We start from the raw sequence: 16,585 nt of genomic DNA, 5'->3' as shown, positions 1-16,585 counted from the left end.
TACTTGCAATGGAGAAAGAGAATTTTGCAAGTCTGTTTTAAACTTATGACTTTTATACTGACTGTGGATTTAAAAGGAAACTACCATCAACAATGAAAAAAACAAAGGACTTCATAGCCATGTTCTTGGTTTGAAGCAGCAACTAAGAGATCTGCTTCAGTAACACCATAAACAGGAGCACTCAAAATACAGCATTGTGCAGTTTATTTTAGATAGAGAATAGTCCTTTAATCACTAGGTTTTGCTTCTTCTGTAGTACAGTATGTTCTTGAATATTTATTTATAAAAAAGTATTTTTCTGAAGCAAAGAAAGAACTGAAGACAGAATTAAAATAATGCGTTTAATTCCATATACCTTCCACTGATAACACCCAGAAGTGACTCCTGTGGATGCTAGTCCATATCCTTTACCTCCACTGCCATGAGTTAAAATCTGCCCATTCTCTACTATGCAGCATTGAACTTTCTCAGGATCAAAGGACACTTCCTGTATAGGAAGATTCTCATCCTCTTCTTCAGTTTCTCCCTGCTTCTATCAGAAATGGAACAAAATAAACACCTCAAATTATGACAGGTTTCAGAGTAACAGCCGTGTTAGTCTGTATTCGCAAAAAGAAAAGGAGTACTTGTGGCACCTTAGAGACTAACCAATTTATTTGAGCATGAGCTTTCGTGAGCTACAGCTCACTTCATCGGATGCATACCGTGGAAACTGCAGAAGACACTATATACACACACAGAGACCATGAAACAATACCTCCTCCCACCCCACTCTCCTGCTGGTAATAGCTTATCTAAAGTGATCATCAAGTTGGGCCATTTCCAGCACAAATCCAGGTTTTCTCACCCTCCACCCCCACCCAAACTCACTCTCCTGCTGGTAACAGCCCATCCAAAGTGACCACTCTCTTCACAATGTGTATGATAATCAAGGTGGGCCATTTCCTGCACAAATCCAGGTTCTCTCACTCCCTCACCCCCCTCCAAAAATCACACACGCAAAGTCACTCTCCTGCTGGTAATATCTTATCCAAAGTGGTTTTTGGAGGGGGGTGAGGGAGTGAGAGAACCTGGATTTGTGCAGGAAATGGCCCACCTTGATTATCATACACATTGTGAAGAGAGTGGTCACTTTGGATGGGCTATTACCAGCAGGAGAGTGAGTTTGTGTGGGGGGGGTGGGGGTGGAGGGGCGGAGGGTGAGAAAACCTGGATTTGTGCTGGAAATGGCCCAACTTGATGATCACTTTAGATAAGCTATTACCAGCAGGACAGTGGGGTGGGAGGAGGTATTGTTTCATGGTCTGTGTGTGTATATAATGTCTTCTGCAGTTTCCACGGTATGCATCCGATGAAGTGAGTTGTAGCTCACGAAAGCTCATGCTCAAATAAATTGGTTAGTCTCTAAAGGTGCCACAAGTACACCTCAAATTATATAACCCAGAAGTATCTAATGAAAATTTAAAAAGAACTATTACCTGCAGCTTCATTTCTTGTTCTCTCTCTTTTATTTGTATTGCATATTTAGCCTGAGCGATCGGTGTCTCCCACATGCAGTCAGACAGAAGTGAGAACAATCGTTCAACAACCTGTTGTATGTATTAGAGCATACTTCAGATCACTTTAATCCCAAACTTGTAAAAACAAATAATAGGTTTAAACCATTTTGGTCTATTTTGTAACTAGTTTAAGATCCGTAGTGATCATTCCTAGATAAGTAAATACATTGAGCATCGGGTGGCCAAAATTCTGAAAATCTAACAAGCACGGCTTAATTTAAATTTTTATTGTATGAGATTTGCTGCAGAAAACAACAACTTAAAAAGTTTATTTAAAAATATATAAACCTGAGCCATCTGATCATCTTCAACACCAGATTCACAAGCAGGCAACACAGCTTCCAGTACATGAAGTGCAAGCAGTCTGGTCCTTAGGTTGCCCACTAGGGGTACTCCTTCAAGAGGAAAAGTATGTTACTGACAACCACTAAAACACATTGAGTAAAACTACAATAATGATTACAATCATAAATTTACTAAAATCAATTAATTTTTTTAATTGAGTGCTGAATAAGTAACGAATGTTAGAAACAGCACACACATACATATACATACAGACACAGAGAGAATCCATTTTGAATAGATCATACCTGAACAACACTTTTGAGATGCAATATTAAGAAGCACCTCTGTCCATTTGGGAGAAGCCATTTTTGACTGAATGGCTTTTGAAGAAACAACTCTTCGCAGAAAGACTAAAAAGTCTCCCAGGTGCAGTTCTGCTGCATGTTGCTTTCGGAGTGCAGCTGAAGAGTAAAATAAAGTTATTGCTAAAAATTCTAAGCAATGAATTGATTGATATATCTGCGGTAAACAACCTACATATACACAATATTTAGGTCATGAAAAATGTCAGAAAATTCACAGACATTCAGTTGGGGTTCCAGGCTTACTTTGTTTTTGAGAGCAGTGAGAGCTCACAACAGAATGCCACCAACTTTGGCTATCCTGTAAGACTGTAAAACGTGCATCAGCATGCATCTGGCAGATCATAACTACAGTAGAACCTCAGAGTTACAAACACCTCTGGAATGGAGGTTGTTTGTAATGGAAACGTTCGGAACTCTGAACAAAACATTATGGTTGTTCTTTCAAAAGTTTACAACTGAACATTGACTTAATACAGCTTTTAAACGTTACTATGCAGAAGAAAAATGCTGTTTTCCCCTTCATTTTTTTTTAAAGTAGTTTACATTTTACCCAGTACTACATTTGCCTTTTACTTTTGGTCTCTACTGCTGCCCATGTACTTCTGGTTCCAAATGAGGTGTGTGGTTGACTGGTCAGTTCGTAATTCTGGTGTTCGTAACTCTGAGGTTCTACTGAACTCAAAATCAGCCACACGTGCCTTATGGAACACAGAGAGACTATTTTAAAAAAAATAAATTAGGTATACAGCTATATGCAAGTTTACCATAACTGCACAGAGTACTTGGCATATAGATGACCATAATCAGCTATGTGCAAACAATGGCACACCTACCTTACTTAAAAATCAGGCACAAAAATTTTAGTATTTGCAAGTTGTCTGTAGCAGTTTAATTTTCTGGACATTTTATATTAAGGGTATATTCACAAAGTGTTTATAAATGATTAATAAGTGTTTTAAGAATGTTAGACTCTTGAGTAGAAGGTGTTATGGATGGTTTTAAGATTATTAGCAATCTATTGACCAATTGGATTCTATAACAATCTGTAATAATTGATTAGCCATTTATTAGCCATTTATAAATGTAGCCATACATCAAATGTAATCAGTTGTCTTAGAGGCTCTTTTTTCCCTTTTAAATGGATTTTTGATCCAAAACACTAAGCCCTCCTTTGTTTCCTGTCTTTTTCCGAAGTTGATACTACTATCTTAACTAGTTGGTGACTTTTAAAAATGAAAACATTAAAATTGTTAAAACACACCCAACAGTACTAGCCCATGCTATGAATCTATCAGGTACAAAACTACTACTAAAAAAACCAAACTCCTGTGACTAGTCATATGACCTAACACCAGGGATTTGGAGCAATCAAATTTTTGAATTGCTCCGCTCCGGCACCGATAGTGACTGTTCCAGCTCCGCTCCCCAACTCAAATTAATTTTTAACTAAATAAAAAAGTGAATACTGTAATTCTGAAAAAACATTTTTATTCAGACTTTTAAAACAAATTTAAATGTCATCAACAATTATACAAACTAGAATCATTCCTAATTCATTCTGTAAAAAATTATTGCAGCAATCAAGTCGTCTTTCATAGCCTGCCACAAATCATTTAAAATTAACTTTAAAGTCGAAAACAGTTGCTCTACACTAGCTTGAGTTGTTGGCATACTCGAAGCAATTCTACAGGCAGCTTGAATGTGGTGTGAGTAGCTGTGAAGGGCCTCAAACACAGACAACTTTTAGCCTACCAATAGTCTCCATCGCCTCACAATCTTCCCGAAAGTTTCTCTCGAATAATGCTTCATTATAATTATGAATCGCAGAAACTCGTCTGCATCTTTGTTGTTTATCCAATTCCTTTTCGAAGGCGTCATCTTCTCCATTTCCCTGTGATGACTGAAGACGGGATGGACGCTCGAACAAGTTCAGAGTGGAGACGGACGTTTGAGAACAGCCCGCTATTTCTGAATGATGTGAACTTTCCAAAACCGCAACTTCGATTGTTAATGACTCCTTTTGTTGTGTTTCGTTTTCTTCAACCTCTTTTGCCGAGTTCAAATGTAGCAATAGATTTTGTTTTTCAAGTCGTCGAGCAATATCAAGGAGCCCTTCCTTTGCCGTTGGTATGTCTCTTGAGGTAAGAAGAATCTGATACCGTGGGTCAACATAAACTCCAACAATGAAATGAATATTGTCAAAAAGTTTCTCTTAGCGTTTCTGCGTGGAAGATAGAATTCCTTCTGCAATTTATCCCTCATTTTCTTGCAAGAATTTTGACAATTTTCGCCATTCCTTCATTAAAACTCCCGGGGTTACATCGACAACTTGAAGATTCACGGTTGTTTGGTTTGGCTTTTTCAAGAGGTTTCGCAGGTTCTTCACTTCGTCCCATTCAGCTTTTGTTAACTTGAGTTCTCTTGTTCTAGCAGCAGCCACTTGTTCACAGTAAGACTGAAAAACGAGAAGCCGATCAATCATCGCAAATGTTGAACCCCAGTGAGTCACAGTATCCAATGATTGAGTTACCCCGTGTAGATCAAGCAGAACACTTTGAATACTTGGGGTTCATAGTTTGACGACTTGGCGAATTTTTGCCAGAAATTTCTTCGCATGTTCTTTGTTCAGTCCATCCCAGATTGCCAACTGAAGAGAGTGAATACCACACCTCATCAGTTGTACTTTTGAGTCATCCTCATGAAGCCATGTTGGAAGTATGAGGCTAGGGTCATTAACCCATTGCGCAGCAGCATCCATGTTGAGTTCAATTTCATCCATTCCTTTAGTTCCTTCATCAGGCAAAATAGCTTCAGTTCTGTCCACATCCCTGTTCTCAGAGGTAGAAATGGTTTCATTGTCCTCGCTGAAATTTTTGATGGCACACGTCATGTTTGCTGCATTGTCAACGCAGATGCTCAGCACTTGCATTTCACTGATCCCAAATTTTTCTAAAATAGCTTTTACTTGACTTTTCATATACAAAGAATTATGACGCCCTTCAGTATCGATTATGTCCAAGGTTTTTCCCACAGCTTTATCTTTTCCTTCTTTGTAGTACTGAGCATTGATTGCAAGAAAATTTCTCTTTCCACGGGTTGCCGCATCCATTTTCAGGTAGCACAATTTTTGCTCCAAAAGCTTTCTTGAGCTCTTCACGACCAGACTCAGCTGTGCTGACAACTAAATGACGAACTGCATCGTGCCCTGTCGAAACGCCAAGCTGCAGACCCATTTCACCTGCAACTTTTTGGAATCCTTTGTTCTTTAGCCTGAAGGTAGTGAGCGGTGTTAAACTCAAGCAAACCATTTCCATCAGCCTTTCATGGAAAGTATTGGCATCCATGGTGACTGTAAACTTTGAGGACTTTAAATATGAGTTAAGTTTTGTTTGCTCAATTTTGGGTTTCTTTTCCGATGAAGCTCTGCAAAAAAAATCTTTTCTCCAGGAGTTTTCAAAGAGCCAGAGGAACGTCATTTACTGAGTTAGCTTTCTGTTTTGCCTCATCTTCCTGGTCCTTTTTTGAAACCAGAGCTGCATAGTTTTCAGGATGGTTACGTTTTCCATGTCGCCAAAGGTTGAAACTTTTCATGGCACTTGCTTCACTTGTCTTGAAGCTACATGGTTTGAGCTCGCCATTCACTTCCTTTTCCACCTTGCATGTTGCCGATTTCTTCTTTGCTTTTCCCAAAAGCCCAAATTTGGGCTTTTCAAATTCAAAAGTAAAGACACTGTTGAGATCCTTTTCCATAAATCGGCTATCAATCATGGGGGGCAGATTTGATTTTTTTGTTGAAGCCAGGGCCAAATCTTCTTGTGCTGCTACCACATCCAAATATGTTTCTTGTTATGATCTTCGAAAAGCAATGAACAAAATCATTATTTTTTTTTATAATATACCTACTTGTGATATCTGAACCACTTAAGGTACTTTGAATTTATTTTGGATTTTCTGGACAAAAATGATCACATTTTCCTTTTACACAAAATTATTATTAAAGTATATTTTAATATTTTAACATGTTTCTTGCAGTTTTAATGAAGTATTTTTAATATACATAATTAATATAAATTTGTATTTATAAATTGCAAGTTAGTTTTTCTTATGACATTTTTCAGTAAAAATATTTAAAATATTTTCCAAGTTTTTAATTAATATCTCAAACTCTTTAATATAGATATATCAATAAAATTTGGTATGTGCCATAGCGTTAGTTCGTACTATTGCTGTTCTACAACATTAATTGTTGGGAAATAACGAGGCTACATGTTACAAGGTTGAAAATAAACTTTAACGGGAAAACGGATTCAAATTGCAAGCACAGTCCTTTTAGTAAAGAGAGCAAATTTTCGGAAATGTGTTTTTGCTTCGTCAGCCTGAATAGATTATACAAGATAGAGCATATAACAGGTTCTATCTTGTATAACGTTTCCAGCCTGATGAAGGAAAAATATATTTCCGAAAATTTGCTCTCTTTACTAAAAGGACTATGCTTGCAATTTGAATCCGCTTTTCCGTTAAAGTTTATTTCCAATGTTCTATCATACAACATCATTCAAATAAAATTATTTAAACTAAACTTGGTGGAATGGGCCAATCTTATTTAATATTTTTTAAATCTTTGACTATTTAACAGATATGACCCTGGAATATGATTTAATGCTGAAACATACATTAAAATGGTACTCTTAATTTATTTTGTATAATTAACCGTTTCCGAGAAAACTATTTAAAAATTTTAATCTGCTTAGATGCTTAGAATGATACAAACAATTTTACTTATTACTTATTTTTCAACTTTGGAACCATAAATTTTAAAAATAATAATAAATAACCAAAAATTATTAACTTATTATGGAACATAATATTACCACTCGTAGCCAGGCACAGTCTATGACAAGCTTTTCTTGAAATATGAAATAAAAATGACCAAATCGCCAGTTCAGAACGCCTATGGTTTAAATAATTTTGGATAACGTAATATGGTAGCACATACTAACGCTAAGACACAGACATAATTTCATTACTTTATATTAAAACGTTTTTGAGATATTAATCAGAAATTAACTTTTCATCACCTCCTTGAAGGGACTGTAGCTCTCTTAGGAAGAATTTTAGGACACGTGTTCACAGAAAAGTTTTTTCTTAAAATTATCAAAAGTTGCGTTGGACATTTTCCAATGACTCTGGATATATCACAAAAATCACACCTAATTTATGCAAAAATGTTTACTGTATATTTATATGCCTCCTGCACATGACTTTTTCAGTAAATTTAAAATTACAAACAACGCTATCAAACGACTGTAGAACAGACGACATATAAAATAAGTCCGCCAGAGTGATACGGGAGCATGTACAAATGAACAAATGTACCGGTAACGGGAGCCTGTGTGAGAAATGAGCTTAAGTGGTTAATACCTCTTGCGATATGTTAATATATCAATAAACAAAAACATTATCTTTTTTGCAATATACCTGTTTGTGATATCTTAAATGTTGCGTCTTGCGTCACACTTTTCCGTAATCGCAGCACTCAGCGAATCTCGTTGATCAACCCTTACAAAAGAAGTATCAACACATACTAATCTAACTAACTAATCTACGCGAGTACGTACTCGCCTAACCATGGCACAAGGGTGGGAGTAGTCTGAAGTGTTGCCGGATGTCTCATAATTATCTGATTCTTTAATAAAACATATCTCCAAAAAACTTTGTAATTTTGTATCTGTACATTAAATCTCGATTTCAGCCGAAGTGAGAATAACTGTGACATATTACGTAAAGTGGTAAAGTAGATATTAATATCAATTGTTATACAATCTGAAACTTTATGGCACCTTTAGGACTTTCTTGCTAAATATAATTCGTTTTGGATTGAAAATGAAAAAAAAAAAAAAAAAACCTGGAGCAGTGGAGCAGTCAAGATTTTCTGTGCTCCGGCTTCGCTCCAGCTCCGGGCAAAAACCTGCAGCTCCACTACTCCGCGCTCTAGCTCCGGGCTCCGCTTCAAAGCCCTGCCTAACACACATCTAAAAGTAAGTAAAATTCCGTAAATTGTTTTTTAAAACACACAATTTCCCTAGAAATTAAATATTTTTATATCATATTATACAAAATAGGTTCCTTAAGGGACAAGACATTATTTGACTACTTTTATACTGGAGGAGCTTTTTTCTTAAAGACAACTATAGACCCTTGAATATAAAGGTTAGGCTAAGTTTTTTGACATCAAATCACTCTGCACTCCCTGCAGAATATGAAATAGGTTGATAGCTATAGAAAATTTTGAATGTGGACTATGTGATAGCGATAACCAGAGAGGAACCCAGAGAAGAATTCTGCCTATATTATGGGAAATTCAGCTCCTTAAATTACAATTGTGCAAAACACAACCACTATAACAATCTTATTTGCTGGAGGGGAACAATATTCTCTCCCTAAATATGGAAATGGAGGAAATGGGCCTGATTCTCCACCACCTTGCACCTTGTTTAGTCCTTTACGTATGCACGAAGTAGGTGTAACACTTATGTGAATGGAGAATTCTTATTCAGTAGCATTTCATTCTATTCTGCACAGGAGGAAAAGACCACACAAAAGGCAAAATAGTGGAGAGTTAGGCTTTTATTGTCCGCCCTCCAACCCCCTCTTTTTTTTTTTTTTTTAAAGAAAAGATTAATTCTAATATAACAAAAATGGTGTAAACATGGTACCTCTGAAGTCTTTCTTCTCATTATCTCCGTTTGAATCTAATTTTTTTTCTTCTTCCTCCTCCTCCACCTCCTCATCTTCCTCACCTTCACCTTCTCCAAAGGAAGCCATAAGCATCACGCCAGCTTGTGATAACAGGTTCTTCAACTGACTGCATAGCAGATCCAGCAAAGACTGGACCACTTTGGGGCTCAATTTATCAGCATAAGTTCTTTGTGAAAAACAAAGATTAAAACATTTCAGAGCTATTCCAAGTAGAAATCATTTTAAGACATGTACATTACAAAACTCTCATTATGCACACATTCAGTGCACATGAAAATGAGGCACTAACGTAGCACAGGCTGTAATCAGTTACAGTGTTGTTGGGCACTTCCCCAATTGCTTTCCTACTCATTCTGCATTGCACCTCACCACTAACTTTAGCACTCTGATATTCCAGTCCTCAGTCTCATTTTAGCAAAAACTGTTAGTGATGTTAAATTACTTAACGTTTCACAGTGTGGCAAATGAGGATTAGATGAGACCAGCCAACTCATTTTCATTTATGACAAACTAGGATCTGAACCCCAGTTTTAAGAAATTAAGGTGATTACAGTTCAATCGTAAAACCACTAAACACAGTGGGAGCCTTTCCATTGACTTCCGTGGGTGCTGGATCAACCCTTTAGTGCATAAAATCACATCACCACCACAGCCCCACAACAGCACTTCTTAATGACGGACAGCAGCTGAGTGTTTACACTTTATAAACATTTAAATAGAAGTGATACATACTGAATATTAATACTCTTGATCAAAATCAGAAACCCTTATTTTCTCCCCTATCTTTTTTTTCTTTATTAGTTATGCACTTAAACTAATTCAGTAAGAATAAGGCTGGTCCCTTGTTCCCGTGACCAGCAGCAAATGTTAGCAGCACTCAAGGAAATCTGTTAGACCCTGTGAAGAAGCATGGAGTCTCCCTCTTGCTAACAACAATGGAGGGAATTATGCATCAGAATAGCACAAATGACCTCCAAAGAGAGCTACATAAAGCTTCATCAGCTGGAGTGATGGGATCCATGACAAGACCAAGCAGGGAAAAATGAGGAGGATACAGGAAGATCAAGCTTACAACCCTTGTAGGCACAGGATACTGAACCCAAACTCAAATCCTTACATAGCAGCTAGTTATGCTATTTTATCGGAAGGGTACACATTGATTTGATTAATACCCGTTTAACATTTTTGTCAAATCTTCCTCTTTTTTTTAAGCTAGTGTGCTTCTGAACACTGTTCTTCCATCAAATAGACATTCTTCTGAAAACATTTTTTTGTTATTTTTAAAAAGGCACTGTTCAAAGAGCTACCGGTGAATTATCATCTAGGAAAAAAAGTCTTGAATTCTTACCCTGTGGTAATGGCAAGGATTTGAAGTAACCTTGTACTAGCCACTTTCAAAGCAGTGCTGAGTTGAGAAATACCAGTTCTGGGCAACAATTGCAGTGGCTGTCCAAGCATTGTGTCTGTGCCACACAACTGTGATAGTACATTGAGTAGACCAGTGGAAATGGCCAAGGAGACATCAACAGGCTGATAGTGTACACTTAGAGCAAAGACAGTTACCAACAGGAGGCGCTGTTGTGCTTCTAAAATAAAAATAAAAAATGCTTTTGAATCAAAGTACTTAAATAACTCAGAAACAATAGCTAGGTCTTTAACAACAAAAATGTAATGCTTGAGGAACGTGCCAGAATGAAAGCCCACTAGTTATGCCCTCAACAAATTCAGCATGAGCAGTAAGGTGATTTTTTATTTTTATTCATCTTTTGTAATCCCACTGTATATAACGTACAGGTCTTTTGGTGTTCCATTGTGACCCCCTCACATGATTCACGTGTTCTCAAACTTGTTCTCCACTTACCTATGTGGTGCTTATTTGCTTGCAGAGCTCTCTCCAACGTAGCAGATAATTGCTGGTAAATCTTGTGCACAGCCACTTGGATTTCAATCTGAATATTTCTCTTGGCTGCTCTGATACCATCCTGAGTCAAACAAATAAGTACTGTAATAATCGTACACATTTTAATTTTTCAACTATTGGAACAGAAAGCATAGACTAGTGATTAAAACAGAGAACTAGGGCTCTGGAGACCTGGAGTTCTACCTCATTTTCCTCACCTGTAAAACAGCAGTAATACTGTTTGCCTCAGTTTCCATACCTGTAAAACAACGGTAATACTTCCCCTATCTTACAAAAATGAGTCATTAAAGTTTACAAAGTGCTTTTAACATCCTCAGATACAGAATGATATGTAAGTGCAAATTATTATTATTGTAATACATACACAAGCAAGGAGGAGGTCTGGTAGTATTAAACTGAGTTTCACTGACCACTCTAATTGTATGACACAGCCTCTTGTTTAATTTGAGTATGTGGAAACTACAACTTCCTCAATAGGCTTTTCTCACTGATGCAGTTTAAAACAGATTAATTTCACTTTTGTTATTTGAAGACAACAGCATTTTCTCCCAAATTCAAGGACTGGGCTACATGTATTTCAGTGAAAGGTTAGGTTTGTTTGATCTTTCACCTGGAGGGAGAGAGCTCTATTGCCCGAAGAAAACCTCTGCCAAAATGGTTTGATGTTTTGGGCATCTCTTGCAGTTGGTAAGGGGATGTGCAGAAGCTTGAGTCTCCACAATATCCATGCTGTCTTATCTCTTGTGCTCACAAGAGTGGAGCACTCTTCACCGTACAAAATATAATCTAGAGGGGAAGCGTACAGGGATATTCCTAAAAAGAACAGGAGTACTTGTGGAACCATAGAGACTAACAAATTTATTAGAGCGTAAGCTTTCGTGGGCTACAGCCCACTTCATCGGATGCATAGAATGGAACATATAGTAAGAAGATATATATATATATATATATATCACTCACACACACAGGCTAATTAATTGTACGGCAGCTTCCACCTTCTCTGTATGTATATATCTTCTTATTACATGTTCCATTCTATGCATCCAATGAAGTGGGCTGTAGCCCATGAAAGCTTATGCTCTAATAAATGTTAGTCTCTAAGGTGCCACAAGTACTCCTGTTCTTTTTGCAGATACAGACTAACACGGCTGCTACTCTGAAACCGGATATTCCTAAGAGATTCCAGAACTTTCTCTTGGGAAGGAGAAGAGTGCAGTGATGCTATCATTCTAGATTCCTTACCAAAGTGACTTAATTATCCACTTAAACTGAAATACTGCTCTAGAGTTTTCCTCTTTAGTGGTGGATTGACCTGGGAGATTTGGGATCATTTTTAGGCTTACCCCTGAAGATCTTTGATCAGTGATGATGACTGGGTTTGCTGAGTCCCAAAACCTAAAGACTCACCCACCCTTGCGGATGTATCTCAAGAAGAGTCTCAGCTGGTGTGTATGAGGAGGAGCATGATGTGGGGGGAATGCAGAGCCCTCCACAAGCTGTCCAAACTTTGAGCGCCTTCCCCTGGAACAGCAAGAGACTGAACTGGGAGTGATCATGGCAGCGCTCCCTTTCTGTGGTTCCTGTGAGGGTCTCCTCACAGAAAGAGCATCTCTTTCCCTTTGGCTTGCTTCAGACTGCTTTACTATGACTTGAGAAGGGGGAACAAACAGAGCAGCCTGTTAGGATATAGATATTCAGGCCTGTCTGCAAAGGCCTGTACTTTAAGAATTTAGGTGTATTCTTATCACTTGGCTAGTTCCAGAGGTATAAAAGAAAGAATCAAAACCACTGTCTGCCAGTGTAAGGGCCTTCTCTTACTGTGACAGTTTGTGGCCCTGTGCTTAGGCTCAGGCCTTTGGCTAAGCAGCAGAGGCAGCCATAAGCTGGGAAGCAAACGGTCACATCCTCACATTCCAAACTAGTCACATTGAAATAAGGTGCTATTGGGCTGTTAGGCACTATCAGGACAGGATTGTATTCCTATCACCTCCAGAGAAAGGGAAGTGCCTAGAAAATGTAAAAGGAAACTTAGTTTGATAGCATCCTGTCTCGCAAGAACTCACTTATCAATAGCTGGGATGTGAAATCCTCTCTTCTGCGTTGTCTTGTCATTGTAGTTCCCACTTTGCTATTGTTTGTCTGTATAATCTCTGTCTGGTTCTGTGATTGTTCCTGTCTGCGTATAATTAATTTTGCTGGGTGTAAACTAATTAAGGTGGTGGGATATAATTGATTACATAATCACATTACAATATGTTAGGATTGGTTAGTTAAATTTCAGGAAAATGATTGGTTAAGGTATAGCTAAGCAGAACTCAAGTTTTACTATATAATCTGTAGTCAATGAGGAAGTGACTGGGTGTGGGTGGGGGTGGGCATGTGGGTTGTGAGATGGGAACAGGGAATGGGGGTAAGAAAATTGGAATCATGTTTTGCTAAAGGGGGAAATGGGAATGGGAGTAAGGAAGTTGGAATCATGTTTGGCTAAGGGTAGGAATGGGAACAGGGACACAGGTGTAAGGCTCTGTGGTGTCAGAGCTGGGAAGGAGGATACTAAGGAAGGAAACTGGAATCATGCTTGCTGGAAGTTCACACCAATAAACATCGAATTGTTTGCACCTTTGGACTTTGGGTATTGTTGCTCTCTGTTCATGTGAGAAGGACCAGGGAAGTAAGTGGGTGAAGGAATAAGCCCTCTAACACAGCCTGATGAATGGTCCAATTCAGAGATCAAAGCACTGGAAATGTTAGCCCCCTAAAGAATAGCGGAGAATGTGAGGATGGGAGCACAAGGAAGAAATCCTGTTTGCTGCTGCAACAAAATCAATTTTGAAAGCTGGGATTGCAAGGAATAAGGTGGCAATGCTGAACCACCCTTCTACTTGCACCACAGGAAACAGAGAATCTGGAGGGGGGGAAGGCTATACAGACATGCCACAGAACATTGTGGCCAAGTTTGGATTTCCTCTAGTATTTGGTGCAGGAGACAATCAGATAAGAACATTCGCAGGAGTGCTCTTAATGTTTGTCATTGTTTTAAACTGTATCAAAACACTGTCCTCCTTAAAAATGGTTTCTACATAGGGAAGAGTTTGGGGCTCCAAATAAACATTGTTCAAGATATAAAATATACAGTGAATATCCTCAAGTGAACATAATTCTAGTTTGTTCTCCTACCGTCTTTGATACAGACTAAAATAAGAGTCATTAACATCTTCAAATTAAAACTTTCTGAATCACAAGTGTCTGTATATTAAAACAGCTTTATTGAACGAAAAAATTTGGTCAAGAACCTATTTTTTCAAGCTATGTAAGTACATTTCATACCTGATAGTGATGCAATCGGACACTCTCCCCTTTGGCTCCTGCAAGGCCAACAGTGCCCAAACCAAAGCATCCAGCTAGAAACTGTAGTCTAACAGAAGTAAGTAGTGAGGAAGACTGAAATGCTGGCCCTTGACGGCTTCCCATTAATGGGGCACTACCTTTCTCCTCCATCCCTGACAGCAATACTAGGATCTGATGAAGTGCTTCCAAACGAAGCTTAAAAGAAAAAAAAGAAAATGAAAAAAACTGATTTACTTCACTTAGATTTTATATAACAAGGACTGTTAATTGAAGTATTTAATAACTGAAATACCTTAAGAATTGATAACGAGATTACCTGTAAATCATAAATAAAATAGCAGGTAGTCAACTGTGAGTAATATGGCCATTAAATCATGGAAGGGTTTTGTTTGCATTATATATCATGGGGATAAAACTCTTGTGGTTTTTACATTTAAATTTCCTGAGGTAGGTATATTTTTTGTTGGTTTTGTAAGAAAAATTCTGAGCTGTTGACCCTGATGCCTCCTGATCCCTGGATCACAGCTAAAATGTTTCTAATCTAAGCTCCACAAGCCAAACATGATGCTTAAGAACTTTAGGCTCCAGGAGCAGTATAGTGACAGCTACATTTTAAAGGTTTCAGAGTTTTAAGAAAGTCAAAGATTTAGCGTTTTCAAGCTTCCACTGAAACTTTTAAATATCCTAACTTGTCTGTTTTCAACACTGATAAATTTACCACACCTGAGATAATTGTCTTCAAGTCTGAAATATTTCAAGTTTACAGAACAGCATCTTACATAGTTTTTATGAATTCCAGAAAGTACTTCTTTCTCTTCTTTCAAACATGTTAAGTGAAAAGAATGCTCTTAAAGTTCAGCCTACTATATATTTAAAGAATACTGAAACAAGCAGCAGCTTCAGTTAAAGTTTGTAACAAAGAAGGGAGAAAATATGAATAAAATATGCTTTGTGGTTCAAAACATTTTCCAGTAGAAGTTTAAGAGTCAGCCCCATCATATTGATTCATTCTGAAGTTAAGATCCATCTAAAGTTTAGTACACAAGGAATATAAAAATAATAACTATATAGTAACTATAACTTACCTCAGCCCTCAGCTGCTGCTGTTCCATTGCAATAACTGAAGCCTGGGGGCTAGTAGACATACTTTCCTCTGGCTCCTTAAAACCTGGTGAGTTTCCTACATCTCCACTTACGAAACTGACAACATTTTCAATCAAAGTATGAACTCCAAGGGATTTTGAAAGATCAAAATCAGATTCAACAAATGAGTAAGAGGAGCTGTACAACCAATCTCTGCTGTGTTTTAGTCGAGCCCATGAGTCACTTAGAGGTTCCACTTGACTGTGCATTGCTCCTAAATATAAAATATAAAATTCCATAAATTCCAATTCAATAGAACATTGCATTTTGACAGTAGGTGAAGACTGAGCTGTTGCTGTTCAAATAGGTGGGAAATGGGCATTTATGTTTAATTATACCATGCATTAAGAAATTAGAGCAAAACACCTCAGTTAAAGGATAGCAGTATAATAAACTAAAGGGAAGGCCACATTTCTATTACTACATATCCTTTAAGCAGTATAGCAACAACACCTGCCGCAGGAAAAAAAGAAAAGGCAAAGCCACTCAAACCATTTAGCTTAAAGCTAGAACACTGAATAAAAATGCTATGCAGCTAAATGGCAAACAGTGGTGAAGAAAAGATCTGCAACGAAAGAAATTGTACACTAAGGTATTTCTTTTAAGATTTGATTGTAAAACAAGATTTTATTTTACTCAAGCTATTATATCTTTTCTATAGGCAAAACGACATAGTGGTTTATAGCCTGTTTTGGATGAAATATTTACAAAATTCATGAGTGAAGTAAACCAACAAAAATACTTCACTCTTATACAGAACATTTACTTTGTCATGATTATGTGTCAGTGGGTGGTGTATTTTAAATGCAATAAAATAATTACATATATGTTATGTCTACAAACTATAATTTTGATTTCATGAAATTCTCTTTGAAATACTTCTTGATATTTCCTGTAATAACTGTATGTGACTACATCTATTCTAGGATATCTACCCAATGAAGACAAGTGCCCCCAAAAAGCTGAATCAGTGTGGAACATGGTTTAGTTTCAAACCACACCATGATCAATGAAGTGCTGTCCGGTCCTGGTCTACATCTGTACTTAAACCATGTCTTGCAGAAGTTCCTGGTACTCATCAGCAGTGGGTCATTTTCCATTGCAGACGAAGTTTATAAGATTATGGGTGAAATGCCCCTCTGGCAAAAGTGGGTACAACTCCACTAAGTAAATGAAGTCACAGTTGCTCAGGCATTTCACCCTAT

General features: G+C 37.6%; 1 protein-coding gene across 9 annotated transcripts in view; it reads right to left on the bottom strand.

Moving 5' to 3' along the window:
* Positions 1 to 16,585, bottom strand: part of HERC1 (HECT and RLD domain containing E3 ubiquitin protein ligase family member 1) — a 217,521-nt gene that overhangs the window by 88,368 nt on the left and 112,568 nt on the right. For 8 of the 9 annotated variants that reach the window (XM_073303562.1, XM_073303563.1, XM_073303568.1 and 5 more), the window contains 9 exons: positions 15,323 to 15,594; positions 14,217 to 14,432; positions 10,830 to 10,950; positions 10,317 to 10,554; positions 8,926 to 9,134; positions 2,150 to 2,305; positions 1,848 to 1,954; positions 1,479 to 1,589; positions 356 to 532 (listed from right to left, as the gene is read on the bottom strand). In XM_073303562.1, coding sequence (XP_073159663.1) covers positions 356 to 532; positions 1,479 to 1,589; positions 1,848 to 1,954; positions 2,150 to 2,305; positions 8,926 to 9,134; positions 10,317 to 10,554; positions 10,830 to 10,950; positions 14,217 to 14,432; positions 15,323 to 15,594 — 1,607 coding nt within the window. The remainder of the gene's footprint in view (positions 1 to 355; positions 533 to 1,478; positions 1,590 to 1,847; positions 1,955 to 2,149; positions 2,306 to 8,925; positions 9,135 to 10,316; positions 10,555 to 10,829; positions 10,951 to 14,216; positions 14,433 to 15,322; positions 15,595 to 16,585) is intronic. The other variant, XM_073303564.1, reaches the window with a different exon arrangement.

The sequence above is a fragment of the Lepidochelys kempii genome, chromosome 10 (assembly GCF_965140285.1).
Source record: "Lepidochelys kempii isolate rLepKem1 chromosome 10, rLepKem1.hap1, whole genome shotgun sequence".
Lineage (NCBI taxonomy): Eukaryota > Metazoa > Chordata > Testudines > Cheloniidae > Lepidochelys > Lepidochelys kempii.
This window is presented reverse-complemented; position numbering and strand designations above follow the sequence as displayed.